This window comes from Arachis ipaensis, chromosome B6 (assembly GCF_059453495.1).
Source record: "Arachis ipaensis isolate K30076 ecotype BB chromosome B6, ASM5945349v1, whole genome shotgun sequence".
Classification (NCBI taxonomy): Eukaryota; Viridiplantae; Streptophyta; class Magnoliopsida; order Fabales; family Fabaceae; genus Arachis; species Arachis ipaensis.
In genome coordinates, this window is record NC_142441.1 from 73,170,950 (window position 1) to 73,183,823 (window position 12,874).

The following is a 12,874-nucleotide window of genomic DNA, read 5'->3' on the forward strand; positions in this document are numbered from 1 at the left end:
CTGAAAGTTAGGGTGATTAGGCTTTGGACTGTTCCTACTTTCACTGGTCAGCTTCTCCCAAATTCCATGGAGATAATTTTGGTTGATGATTCTGTGAGTTATAGTGGTCTAAATCTGTTAAAATTTTTTGGCTGTTTGTTTTTTGTATGTAGATGTGTTTCTCCTTACCTTTTTTATATCGAGGTCTGAAATTTTGTTTCATTTAAATTTGTTTTTCTGTTTATTCAATTTGTCATTTATCAGATTTTTAGTATAATTTATGTTTATTGGTAGGGGTGCAAAATATAAGCTACTGTTCGGAAGACTATGATTTACAGGTTCAAACAACTTCTCTCCAAGGGTCGAGTATATGTAATGAAGCTCTTCTCTGTTGTGCCAAACCAAGGATCTTATAGGGCCACTAGGCATCTGATTTTCCAGTTCAGGACCACTGTCAGTAATGCTATCTGCGATTTTATTCCAAAATCTGCTCTTACAATCTCTCCATTCACTGAACTTTTGGAAACCAAAGAGGATTCTGATTTCTTAGTTGGTATGTTGTGCTATTTGCTCATACTTTTTTTGTCTGGAATGATTGAAGTCTTGTTTCTTTGTGATTTGTAGAATGTTGCTTTATTGTCATTATTTCCTAATAGTTTTTTTTAATATTTATTTCAGATGTGGTGGGTCTGTTGGTCTCTGTGCCGGAAGAGAAAGAATATGATAAAGATGGAAAGAAGATGAAGATGGCTGTGACAGAACTTGCTGAAAATGAGTTAGCGTTCTTTAATTTCTACCTCTTCTTGTTATTGAGATTCTTTTTTGTTTTCGGTGTGTTTGTATAGTCAAGTTTCTAATAGTGTAGGTGATTTTGTTGGTTGTTTTCAGTCATAGAATTTGGTGTGCCTTATTTGGTGAATATGTTGATGAACTTAATCGATTTCTGTCTTCTGGGTATGCTGAACAGCCAGTTGTGGTTTTACAACTTGCCAAAGTTAGGGTTTTAGAGGTTTGTATCAAGTAAATTTCATTTCAAGTGTGTCAATTATCCAAGTTCACTTGGTTTTACCACTATATTCCTGTAACCAATGTATCTAGTTTTTATTTTTAGGTAGAGTTGGACTTCAGAATGTTATGTTTGCATCAAAGCTTGGATTTAATCTTGACGTCCCAGAGGTGGTAGCTTTTTAGAAAAGGTATTTTTGTACATGTAGTTTCTATTGTGTTTTTTGTTGTTGTTGCTGTCATTGTTTACTTATTTAAGTTGGTGCTGTATTTGTTAACAGTTCTATTCCACATGGAGTTGGGGCATCCCAACCCATTGGCATTGTTGGATCTGAAAAAAATATCGGAATAGAAGAAGATTTTATGAAGCTCACACCTAGGTGTACTGTGAAGTCGCTTGATGATAACAACCGGGTTGGAACCAGTTTAATTTATCATGTTTACTCTTGATAATTTATGTTAAATTTTCTTTTTCTATTCGTTAGTAAATACTGCTTTATTTTGGAACGATATTAATACTTTTGTCCTCTTTTGTACTTGAAAACACTATTCTGTTAGTATTTATTTTAGTTTTTCAGTTTTAGTTTGTATTACAACTATCTTTGGTTATAATGTCTTAACATTTATAGACATGGTCTTATATTTTTAGGCTGGAACTTTTGTTGTACTAACGAAGATAGCTGAAATAGTTGAGGATGGTCCTTGGTGGTACTCTGCTTGTGTGTGTGGCAGAAGTGTTCAGGCAGAATCTGGAATTTACTTTTGTCAATTTTGCAACATACATGTTACAAATGTGACTCCTAGGTATAAATATTTTACAATGCTTTCTTTGTGCTTTGTTAAATAGTGAATTATTTCTGCGTAGTTATTAACTTTAGGCCAGTATTTATGTGCATCTTAAAAAAATCCAGGTTTAGAGTGAAGATGTTGGTTGAGGATTCCACTGGTCTATCTATATTTGTCCTCTTTGATCGTGAGGCAAGTTACCTATTGAATAAGACTTGTGCCCAGCTATTTGAACAACATCTTAAGGATGTTGATGTAAGTCACTCGAATGCTATATTCTTTTTATGTGCTGATTTTATTGTTAAAGAGTTTTCTTATCCTTCGGTTTCTACCGATTCATTTTTTCTGTTGTGTCTATTTTATATTGTTCATAGGTTGTGTTTGGCATACAGTCTCCTCCTATATTCGAAGAAATTGTTGGAAAAACTATGCTGTTCAAGGTTCTTAATAGGCCTGTTGGGATGGAGAAATTCAAAGGGACTTATCCAGTGAGGCGTGTTTGTGATGATGCTGCAATAGTTGGAATGTTTGAGCTCTCTGGTTCAGATTTGAGTTCTGAAAAGGTATAAAACAGAATTCGCACATATTGTTTCATTTTAATAAATTCTTTCTTAAATTTTTTAATTTTTGGTTGTTCCACCTTTATTCATGTCTTATATCGGATGTGCTTTGTATTATCCAACACTGGGTTTGTACCAAAAGGAGAGGGATCATTTGGGAAACCCTCTAAGGTTACCAAATCACCGAATTTGGGATTGACTCCTTCCAGCTGCTCTGAGCTCTTTGCTGGTTCGCCTCAATGTACCCAAAAGGAATCAAGTGTTGTTGACTTGGGAGCTCATTAGACATAATTACTGGATTGTTAGGGTTATTACCCTCCATTGTTGAATCTTCATCCTCATCTGATGAGTCTTAAAGCTCGGATGGTTTAGACCCGAACAGTATCATAACATCAGATGAGGAAGAGTTACTATTGCTACTGTAATCTAGATGAAATGCTCTTTTGACGTTGTTCAGTGTGTTTTGGTCTAATCGGTCCCCTACATAAAAATTTTTATCAGGAAAAATTTTAATTGGTTGGTTCATTTCATTGAAAAGTGAAATGAAAAATATCCCAAAACCCGCATAGGTAAACTGTATAGTATTTCCTCTCCCGACAAAATAAAATTCCTAATCAGCTCGAATGAACCCTTAATTATAGCCTTCTGTTTATTTTTACTCTCTATATCCACCACTAAGCAATTATCCCACTCATCAATTGCGTAGCATGAAGACCCTAATTCATGCCTATAAATTGCTTCAAAACACGGTGGTAGAGCTCTGTCTCCCTATATCACATGTTACAGTTCAAATTAAATGCTGCAACTCACATGCTATTTACGATACATGACATAATATTATATATATTTAGTTATGTGCCCATCATATAGTCGAAACCTCAGATTTGCGTCTTTTCCTTGGATCCAGTGTTGTTGGGTTAAAGATATGGTGTTGTAATTTTCTTGAATTTGGTTGTTGTAATTTGGCTGGACTTAGATATTTTGTTAACATTTTACTTGTTGGACTTCTAAATTCAGATGTTTCCTTTTAGTTGAGTAACCTACAATTTCACTTATTGCGCAACACACTCCATGGTTGCTTGAAATTGGTCCAAGGCTTCCTTGAGACGATCCCTTGACTCTTGTTCCTCTTGGATGTCATGAGTAGGATCATATGGCTCTTGGATTGATGGACATGAGTATTCTTCCATGGGAGGTTGTGGTGGGAAGTAGAGTTCATCTTATGGTTGAAAATTTTCATACATTGGAGGTGGTTCTTGGAAGTATTGAGGTTGGAATGGTGGTGGTTCTATATGTGGCTCATATGGCTCAAAAGGTGGTTGGTATGGTGTGTAAGGAGTAGGGTCATATGAAGGTGGTTGGTGAAAAGGGGCTTGTGAGTATGGTTGATGGCTATGTTGAGGATATGGCTCATAGGTATATGGTGGTGGTTCTTAAAAGTCACACAGATGGTGCTCTGTTTTTCAAAAAAAAAATTTCTATGTTTTTGCACCAATCCATGCATTCCAAACCTCTAAACAGCTACCAAAACACCATAAAACCTTATTTAACATACTAAACTACCAATTATACTCAACAAATCAACCAAAAACATGAATTTAAACTAATTACCAATATGTACAAAAAGAGAAAATGAAAAGAAGTTACCATAGTGGGGTGTCTCCCACCTAGCACTTTTGTTTATTGTCCTTAAGTTGGACTTATGGGGAGCTCCTCATTAAGGTGGCTTGTGCTTGAAGCTATCTTTGAACATCCACCAATGCTTGGTCCTCCATTGTGCCCCAAGATTCTTCACTTGTTGCACCAAGTGTTGATGGAGTTCTTCACAAGCTTGGGGCTCTCGAAATTGATCCTCTTTTTGTAATCCGGGGTCCCATACTTTGTTTTCACACCCGTCTTGTAGTTGACTCTCATTATTAGTCCATTCGGGTGGTGAGCAAGATGAATTCTCTATGAAGTGCCCAACAATCCTCCTAGACCAATCTATTTGAGCACTATTCCAACCTTTACATTCAACTCTTGAAGTATCAACCAAAATGAGCCTTGATTTGCAACGCCAACCACGAAACATTTTTCTTTTACGCTTCATCCCACAAAGCATCCTAAGTTGACCATCCGTTTCAAGCAAACCATATTCAAGTGGTATAATAAAGCTAATAGAAATGAATTTCACCCACTCAAATGAAGGAGTAGATGGCAACCTAGGCAAAGAGGCTTCCAAAGATCTTGACAAAGCGTAACCAACCCCCGTTCTTCTATTTCTAGGGACTCCCACCTCTTCACAAGATCTCTTAATTTCAATCCTTTGTTCATCAATTCTATCTAAGCCTCTTCCCTTACTCAAATCATAAATGGGAAGGTGAGAGAATTTTACCTCCACATTGCCTTCAATTTCACCAGGAGAGGGTTCTTCAAGCCCAAAGGATTCTTCACCACTAAGACTTGATGCTTGATCTCCATCACCAAGGGAATTCAATTCTTGCTCTATCCCATCCAAGTCTTCATAAGGGATATGTCTTGGAGGTTGTGCACATTTGTCCTTAGCATCAAATTCAATCATCTTGGAGGAGTTTTCTTCAATTCTAGATTCCCAAGGTGGTTCCGCATCTCCTAAGTCTTCAACCACTTCTTCCTCTTCTTCAACAATTGTGGCTTCCTCCAATTGTTCTAATACAAAGCAACTTCCTTCATTCTTTAACAATCTCTCCTTCATGTTATGCTCTTCATTTGTTTCTCTATATGTAGCCATGGGAGTTCCTTGAGTGTTCAAGCATTGGGATGCTAACCGGCTTACCACCTCGTCCAAGGCGGCCGTGAATTGTTGTACATCCTTTTTCATCTCCTCTTGTCCTTGAACAAGAACATCAAGGATGTCATCCATTGGAGGTTGAGGTAGATAGAAGGGTTCATCAATTTGGGAGAAGGATTCATAGTAGGAAGGTGGTTCTTCTTGGTAGAGTTGTGGTGGTTCAATATTTTCCATTCTTTTTACTTGTTGCACAACACACTCCATGGTTGCTTGAAATTGGTCCAAGGCTTCTTTGAGACGATCCCTTGACTCTTGTTCCTCTTGGATGTCATGAGTAGAATCATATGGCTCTTGGATCGATGGACATGAGTATTCTTCCATGGGAGGTTGTGGTGGGAAGTAGAGTTCATCTTATGGTTAAAAATTTTCATACATTGGAGGTGGTTCTTGGAAGTATTGAGGTTGGAATGGTGGTGGTTTTATATGTGGCTCATATGGCTCAAAAGGTGGTTGGTATGGTGTGTAAGGAGTAGGGTCATATGAAGGTGGTTGGTGAAAAGGGGCTTATGAGTATGGTTGATGGCTATGTTGAGGATATGGCTCATAGGTATATGGTGGTGGTTCTTGAAAGTCACAAGGAGATTCACCATAACCATTAGATTGATATGCATCATAGAATGGCTCTTGTTCATAGTGTATTGGTGGAGGTTGTTGCCATGAAGATTGATCATATGCATATGGCTCCTCATACCTTTGATTGTCCCATCCTTGATACACATCCTCATTGTGGCCCTCATTTCCTACAACATATTTAGAACCAAACTCATAGCCAAAGTGAGAATTCATAGTGAAAAGAGAAAATAAAATTCAAAAGCTAATAGAAAAATAATGAAACAAAGTCCTAAACTAGCAAAGACTAGCAAGCAATCCAAAAAAATCAAGCTATTTACAATATTCACATATATACAATAACCAATAACACAACACCATTACAATTCTCCAGCAACGGCGCCATTTTGATGAGAGGACTTTTGATGGTTTAGAATTCACAAATGAATCCTCGTTGCAAGTATAGTTTCTAAACCAACAATAATCCTTTCATACAAAAGATTGTTTGTCACTAGTACAAACCCCTAAATTTATAAACCGAAGTATTGGGACTTCAGGTCGTTCTCCCTAGGAATTGCAATAAAGTGTTCTTGTTATTGGTTATAAGGTATGTTTTGGGGTTTTTGGAGTAAGAGACATGAAAAGTAAATGGCAAGAAAATTCAAATAACAAAAAGGCCTTGGCAAGGGTTGGTGGTCAAGGATCTCTATCCTAATCACTAACCACAACATGACAATTGGCAAGGATTAACCCCACTAAGTCATCCTCTAACCAATAGTAAAGGAAAGTCAAGTGAGCTATGTCAATCCAAGTCCATAAGTCCTAGTTCTCCACCAAATTAATTAGTGAGATCTAGCGTTAATGGCTCCCAATCCTCAATCACTTGGACATTAGTAACTCAAGAGTTCCTAAGCTACCTTCCCAAGCCAAACGCATAAAATTCTACTCTAAAATCCAACCAAGCATTTTATCAAACACTTGGAAGGCATAAAAGGAAAGCATAGTAAAATTGCAAGGAAAGTAAATCTACACTACTCAAATGCAAGGAATTAAACAACAACAAATCAAACAAACAATAAAGGGACATGAAAATATAAATTGCATTAAAAGGAAAAAAGAAGAAGAAAGAGTGCATCAACAACAAAGTAAGCAATTACAAGAATGAAATACAAAATTAAAGAGAGGAAGAGTAGAGGAACAAGAAATTGTAAAGGAAAAGTAAATCAAAGCATGAATTATACCTAGATCTAAGAAATTCTAATCTAGATCTAAAACCTACTCCTAATTCTAGAGAGAAGAGAGAGCTTCTCTCTCTAAAACTAAACTAAACTAGCCTAATGTGTGTAAATAATGCTAGGTTCTCCTTTCCCTTCAATCCTTGGTCCTTTAAATGCATTGGTGCCAAAGTTGGGCATGTTTTCTATTAAAAAATCACGTGCGCCCACCGGCGCGTACGCGTATAGTGCGTGTGCGCGTCCCTGAAGATTTTGCGATCCACGCGTGCGCATACCGTGCACGTGCGCGTGGATGATGTTTCTCAAATCTTTGGCTTTTTCTATGTGTTTTTCATTTTGCATGCTTTTCTCTTCACTCCTTTGATCCATTCCTAGCCTTTTTAACCTGAAATCACTTAACAAACAAATCAATGTATCTAGTGGAATCAAAGGTGAATTGAATTTAGCTAATTAAGGACCTAAAAAGCATGCTTTCATATCTAAGCACAAATAAGGAGACAACCATGAAACCATGCTATTTCATTGAATAAATGTGGGTAAAAAGTCATAAAATCTCCTAAATTAGGCACAAGATAAACCCTACAAATGGGGTTTATCATCCATCCTTTCGTTTCCTTCTTTCATGAAGGGTGTGTGTGAATGGGTGTGGTGGTTTGTGAAATGAAAATGTATAAAGTGAATCTGAGTATTGTAGTTGTAATGCGGAACTCTTCACGGACAGCCTCTTTTCGTGCCAAGCTAAACGATTTCTCCCACAACCAGGGACACACTACCATTCTCTAGCAATTTACCTTGGTATATATGCTAGACATACACGTCACAAAGTCCGAACAATTTGCCGCCTGTGATTTCTCTGTCCAACGAAGAACATGGATGCACCCATCCTCCATATATTCACCTCCATAAATTGTTACTGTGACAATGAAACACTAAATTGTATCTTATACCGTATTATAATACTATTGGTAGTATATCTATGTCTTTACGAAAGGAGAGTGTATTACTTAAAGCTAAGTCTATTGGACTAGTATATATTGGTGTAAAGTCCAATACTGTATTGTGGTGAATATACATATTTTGTCTTTTGTGCACTCAACACATACTCTCTCTTCCTCTCATTCTTTTCTTGCTTCTCGATCTTTCTTGATTCTCAAGATCCTTCACTGTACATTCTCGGTAAACACAAATGCTAATATGGTATATAAAGCCTTTCTTATCCCTCTTGATGTGTAAGCATTTTATACCTTTTTTAGCATTTTTAAGCTGTTTTTAGTTAGATTTTATTTAGTTTTACTTAATTTTAGTGCAAAAATCCTCTTTTCGATGCTACTTTGAGTTGTTTTAGTGTTTTTATGATTTTAGGTGAAATTCGGAATAATTTAGCGGAGTTTGGGGCTAAAAAGAAGAAAGTTGTCAGCACCCTGGCATTTAGCACCAGCAGGGGACTCAGGGCCAGCAACGTTGCACTCCCCTTGGGGCGTTTAATGTCAAAACTGGCATTAAATGCCAGCATTTAGTCCAAATCACACTCATTTAGACTTCTCAAGTGGATTTAGCATTTATTAGTTTTATTTTATTTTCCTTTTGTAATTTTTAATTACAAACAATATCTTTTAGTTTTAGAATTTATTATTTTATTTTATTTCCGTTTCAAATTAGGTTAGAATTTAAAGGAAGAGATCACTTAGGTCTAGGATCTTCTTTCTTTGGCACGTTTTTAGAATCCTAGTTTCTCTGTAAGTCATGAGCAACTAAACCTCCTGGTTAAGATTAGGAGCTCTGTTTATTTCTATGGGTTAGAACTATTATTCTTCTATTTTAAGTAATGTTTTGATTCAATTCTAAGGATTATTTTTGTTCTTAATCTCATGAACTGGGTGGAAAGAGAGTATGATCCTTTTTTACATGAGTTCTTGTGATTCTCGAGAGAGTTATCTCGCTTAAACTACAGCTTGAAAACAAATTCCTCCCGGATTGCTAATTACACGAACTAATTGGGATATGTGACATATAATCCTGTTAGCTTTGGGTAATTAGGGTTTTTGTGGTGCTAAACTAGTTTTTTGAACTTAACCCTCTAATCGGAATTAAGGGACCATGAGAGTAGCGGTTAATGAAGGTTAGAGGATGCTAAATCACTAAGAGATTAGGGTTTAGACATTTATAGTTTGCCATAGAAGGAATCATGCATTGTTAAAATAGTTGGTAAGAAATTTTAATCTGAAAAGATAAACATCTTCGAAACCTTAACTATTTTCTCATATTGTTTTTACACTAAACCTGTTTATTGCTTTCTTTATTGCTTATTTATTGTTTATATGAATTGAAACTCACCAAACCCCTTTTTGATTCGCCTGACTAAGTCCAACCAGAGAACCATTGTTTGCTCAGTCCGATAATCCTCGTGGGATTAACCCTCACTCACCTGAGGTATTATACTTGGATGAGCCGGTGCACTTGCCGGTTAAGCTATGGGAATTCAAAATCCTGCACCATATTTTTTTGCGTCATTGTTGGGGATTGTTTGTGATTGACAACTATTAGTTGTCTTGTTTCTTAGATTAGGTATTTTTATTAGTATTTGTTTATTTACTTTTTCTTTTTAATTTTTGATTTTCGCCTTGTTTATTTTTCTTTAATTTCTGATTTTAAGTTTGGTGTCCCATTAGTGTTTTGCTCTTTTTATTTTTGAAATTTCAAGTGTTTTTATCCTTTTAGTTTTCAAAATTTTTAGGTTATTTTTGCATTCTTATTTTCGAATTATTTGTTTAATTGCTTACTTAATTTTATTTTTTTCTTTTTACATAGGATATCTGACAGGGAGTTCTCTATACTCTCACATAGAGACTCCCAAGTTTCTTTGACTCTTATTTGTTTATGAGCAGGAACAGAGACAAGAAAACCCTTCTTGAGTTTGATCCTGAGCTTGAGAAGACCTTGAGATGACGTTTGCAACAAACTAGAGTAATCTCAAGGGGACTTTTGAGAAGGAAGCTGAGGAACCCACCATGGTCACCAATGGTGGAAATGTGAATGCTGATGAGCAAGCAAGGAGGACGCTTGGCTCATACACTGCACCCACGCCTGAATTCTCTGGGCGCAGTATATCCGTACCTGCTATTGGTGCATATAATTTTGAGTTGAACCCACAGTTGGTCACTCTAGTACAGCAGAATTGCCAATTTTATGGATTTTCGCAAGAGGAACCCAACTTATTCATCTCTAACTTCTTGCAGATCTGTGATACTATGAAGACGAATAGAGTGAACCCTGAGGTTTACAAGCTCATGCTCTTCCCATTTGCTGTGAGAGACAGAGTAAAGCAGTGGCTTGATTCTCAGCCCAAGGAGAGCCTGGACACGTGGGACAAGGTGGTCACAAGATTTCTAACCAAATTTTTTCACCTCAGAAGCTGACTAAGCTTAGGGTGGATGTCCAGACATTCAAACAAAGAGATGGAGAATCCCTTTATGAAGCTTGGGAGAGATTCAAGCTGATGATCAGGAAGTGTCCCTCTGACATGTTAATTACATGAAAAACTCCTCGAGAAATCTCAACAATGATCTCTATTCGAATACTTTCAATTAGAGATGGAGGAATCACCCTAACTTTCAGTGGAAGGAGTAATTACAGAGGCTCCAACAAGGCTTCAACAACAATCAGGGTGGAACCAATCAGAATAGGTTCAATAGCAGGTAGTTCCAACCCTCTCAAACACAGAGCATCTTTGACTTAGCCATAATAGTCTCTGAACTCTCCAAAATTGCTCACAGCTTTATACAAGAGATAAGATCTTCAATACAGAACTCGAAAGTGCAAGTGGGTTAGTTGAGCAAGAAGATACCTGAGAGACCTCCCAACACTCTTCCCAGTAACACAGAGGTAAATCCAAGAGACGAGTGTAAGGCCCTCACCATGGGCAAGGAGGCCGAGCTTAGAAAGATGCGTGCTGCTGAGGAATTGAAGGAGAAAAAGGCTCAAAAGGAGACTGGAAGTACAATGTTGCATGCCCCATTGGTGGCACAAGAGCCTGAAGTACAACACCCCAGACACTGCAAGAGGAGACTAAGGATGAGCACCTCACTCAATTCTTGGAAATCTTCAAAAAGTTACAAATCAATATTCCTTTTATTGAGGTGTTGGAGAAGATTCTTCCCTATATGGTCTGTTTGAAAAGCGTACTCTCTGAAAAGAAGGCCTTGAAGGGAGATGAAACTGTGGTGCTGACCAAGGAGTGCAGTGCACTGGTCCAGAAGAGGCTACCCATGAAGATGCCAGATCTCGGAAGCTTTCTGATTTCCTGTATCATAGGGACCATCACATTTGAGAAGGCATTGTGTGATCTAGTTTCAAGCATAAATCTGATGCCTCTCTCTGTGATTAAGAAGCTAGGGATATAAGAGGCACAGTCCACAAGAATTGCACTAGAGATGGCTGACAAGTCTTGGAAGCAATTATATAGATTGGTGGAGAATGTTTTAGTAAAAGTTGAAAACCTTTACCTCCCTGCAGACTTTGTGATACTTGATACGAGAGAGGATACAGACAACTCCATCATCCTAGGAAGGCCATTCCTAGCCACAGGAAGAGCCCTGATTAACGTGGAGAGAGGAGAGTTATGCCTGAGGATGCATGAGGACTATTTGCTATTCAAGATTTTTAAACCTCAACCACTCTTTGACAAAGGAGGTACTTCCATGAAAAGCTCAGTGCTTAATCCTTCTTAGTTGGTGGAAAGTCATACAGTACCCCCTGACATCAAACCTAAATTTGGTGTTGGGCATTCACCACCTACCAAAGATGGAAGAAGCCCCAAGAAGAAAGTACCCAAGGGATGGAGGAATAAGAAGATTCCTACTAAGGACTTCTCACCTGGCATGAGAGTAGTCTTCATGAGAAGTCCAGTGATACCACAAACTGTGAAAAGAATCCTGTCTCTGGAGCATGTTGAGCTAATTCATGAGAGTACAAGAAAGAAGTTCGCAATGAGGGGTGAAGATCTAAGCACTGATGATCCTCCTCCTTAAAGGAGCTGCCCGTCAAGCTAATGACGGTAAAGAAGTACTTGTTGGGAGGCAACCCAACCATTAGTATTCTTTAGTTTACTTTTGTTTTATTTCAATTTATTTTACTTTGATTTCATATTATTTTTCATTAATTTTTCATAGTTTTTCTAGCTTTTCTGACATTTGTGATCATCTATAGCACTTAGAACAGGAACAGGAAAATTTATGTAAAAAAATAGAACACCTTGGAGAAGACCTACTGGGGGCACTAAATGCTAGTTCTGGTGTTTAGCACCAGAAGAGGAGCAACATTTTGGGCGTTTAACACCCAAATTAGGCGTTCAACATAATTCTAGCACCCCCTTGGGGCCAGGGGTCCCTCCCCCCTCCCCCCCCCCCCCAAAAAAAAGTATACCCCCTGCTGGCATTAAACGCCAGACCAGCGTTTAATGCCTAGCGGGGAGTTTCAAGAATGGAGGCATGGCTTTAGCCATTGGTTACAACCCACTCCCAACCACTTTTACCCGTTCAAACATCATCCATTCTCTCTCCTCCTTCACCTACTTTTCCATCCACATTCATCTATCTCATCACCCATCACTTCCCTTGATCCTCTTAACCCACCCCTCACTCCACCCAATCCCCTCTCATCTATCCCATCAATTTCTCCTCCCAACAACCCAAATTCAAATTCAACTTTTCCCCCACCCACACCCTATAACCGAAACCACAACCTTCCCCACCTATAAATACCCCCCTCTTCATCCACTTTCACCACACCTCACACTACTATCTCTTTACTTCCTTCCTCTTCACCATACACACTCATTTTTCTTTCTTTCCCCTTTCCCTTAGCCAAGGCCGAAGCCTTCAATCCCTCTTCCCCTATCTATTTTATTTCTATTTTTCCTTTTCTTATTTTCTATCTTTATTTTACTCGGAGAC

At 37.9% G+C, this 12,874-nt stretch overlaps 2 protein-coding genes across 2 annotated transcripts; both read left to right on the forward strand.

Moving 5' to 3' along the window:
• Nucleotides 1-306: 306 nt before the first annotated feature.
• Nucleotides 307-2,802, forward strand: LOC110265315 (uncharacterized). The gene is made up of 9 exons (XM_021108252.2): nucleotides 307-532; nucleotides 658-754; nucleotides 868-988; nucleotides 1,091-1,155; nucleotides 1,266-1,398; nucleotides 1,634-1,788; nucleotides 1,896-2,025; nucleotides 2,145-2,333; nucleotides 2,788-2,802. Exons 1-9 carry the CDS (start codon nucleotides 307-309, stop codon nucleotides 2,800-2,802), a joined length of 1,131 nt encoding a protein of 376 aa, XP_020963911.2.
• Nucleotides 2,803-9,931: 7,129 nt separating this feature from the next.
• LOC148561335 (uncharacterized) lies at nucleotides 9,932-10,339 on the forward strand. The gene has a single exon (XM_088490743.1). The coding sequence runs from the start codon at nucleotides 9,932-9,934 to the stop codon at nucleotides 10,337-10,339; it is 408 nt and encodes a 135-aa protein (XP_088346869.1).
• Nucleotides 10,340-12,874: the final 2,535 nt, after the last annotated feature.

Coding starts and splice junctions, on each gene's coding strand:
- LOC148561335 (XM_088490743.1), top strand. CDS start 9,932: ATGGTCACCAATGGTGGAAATGTGAATGCTGATGAGCAAGCAAGGAGG.
- LOC110265315 (XM_021108252.2), top strand. CDS start 307: ATGATTTACAGGTTCAAACAACTTCTCTCCAAGGGTCGAGTATATGTA. Junction 1,399..1,633: donor CGCTTGATGATAACAACCGG/GTTGGAACCAGT, acceptor TTATATTTTTAG/GCTGGAACTTTTGTTGTACT. Junction 1,789..1,895: donor GTTACAAATGTGACTCCTAG/GTATAAATATTT, acceptor AAAAAAATCCAG/GTTTAGAGTGAAGATGTTGG.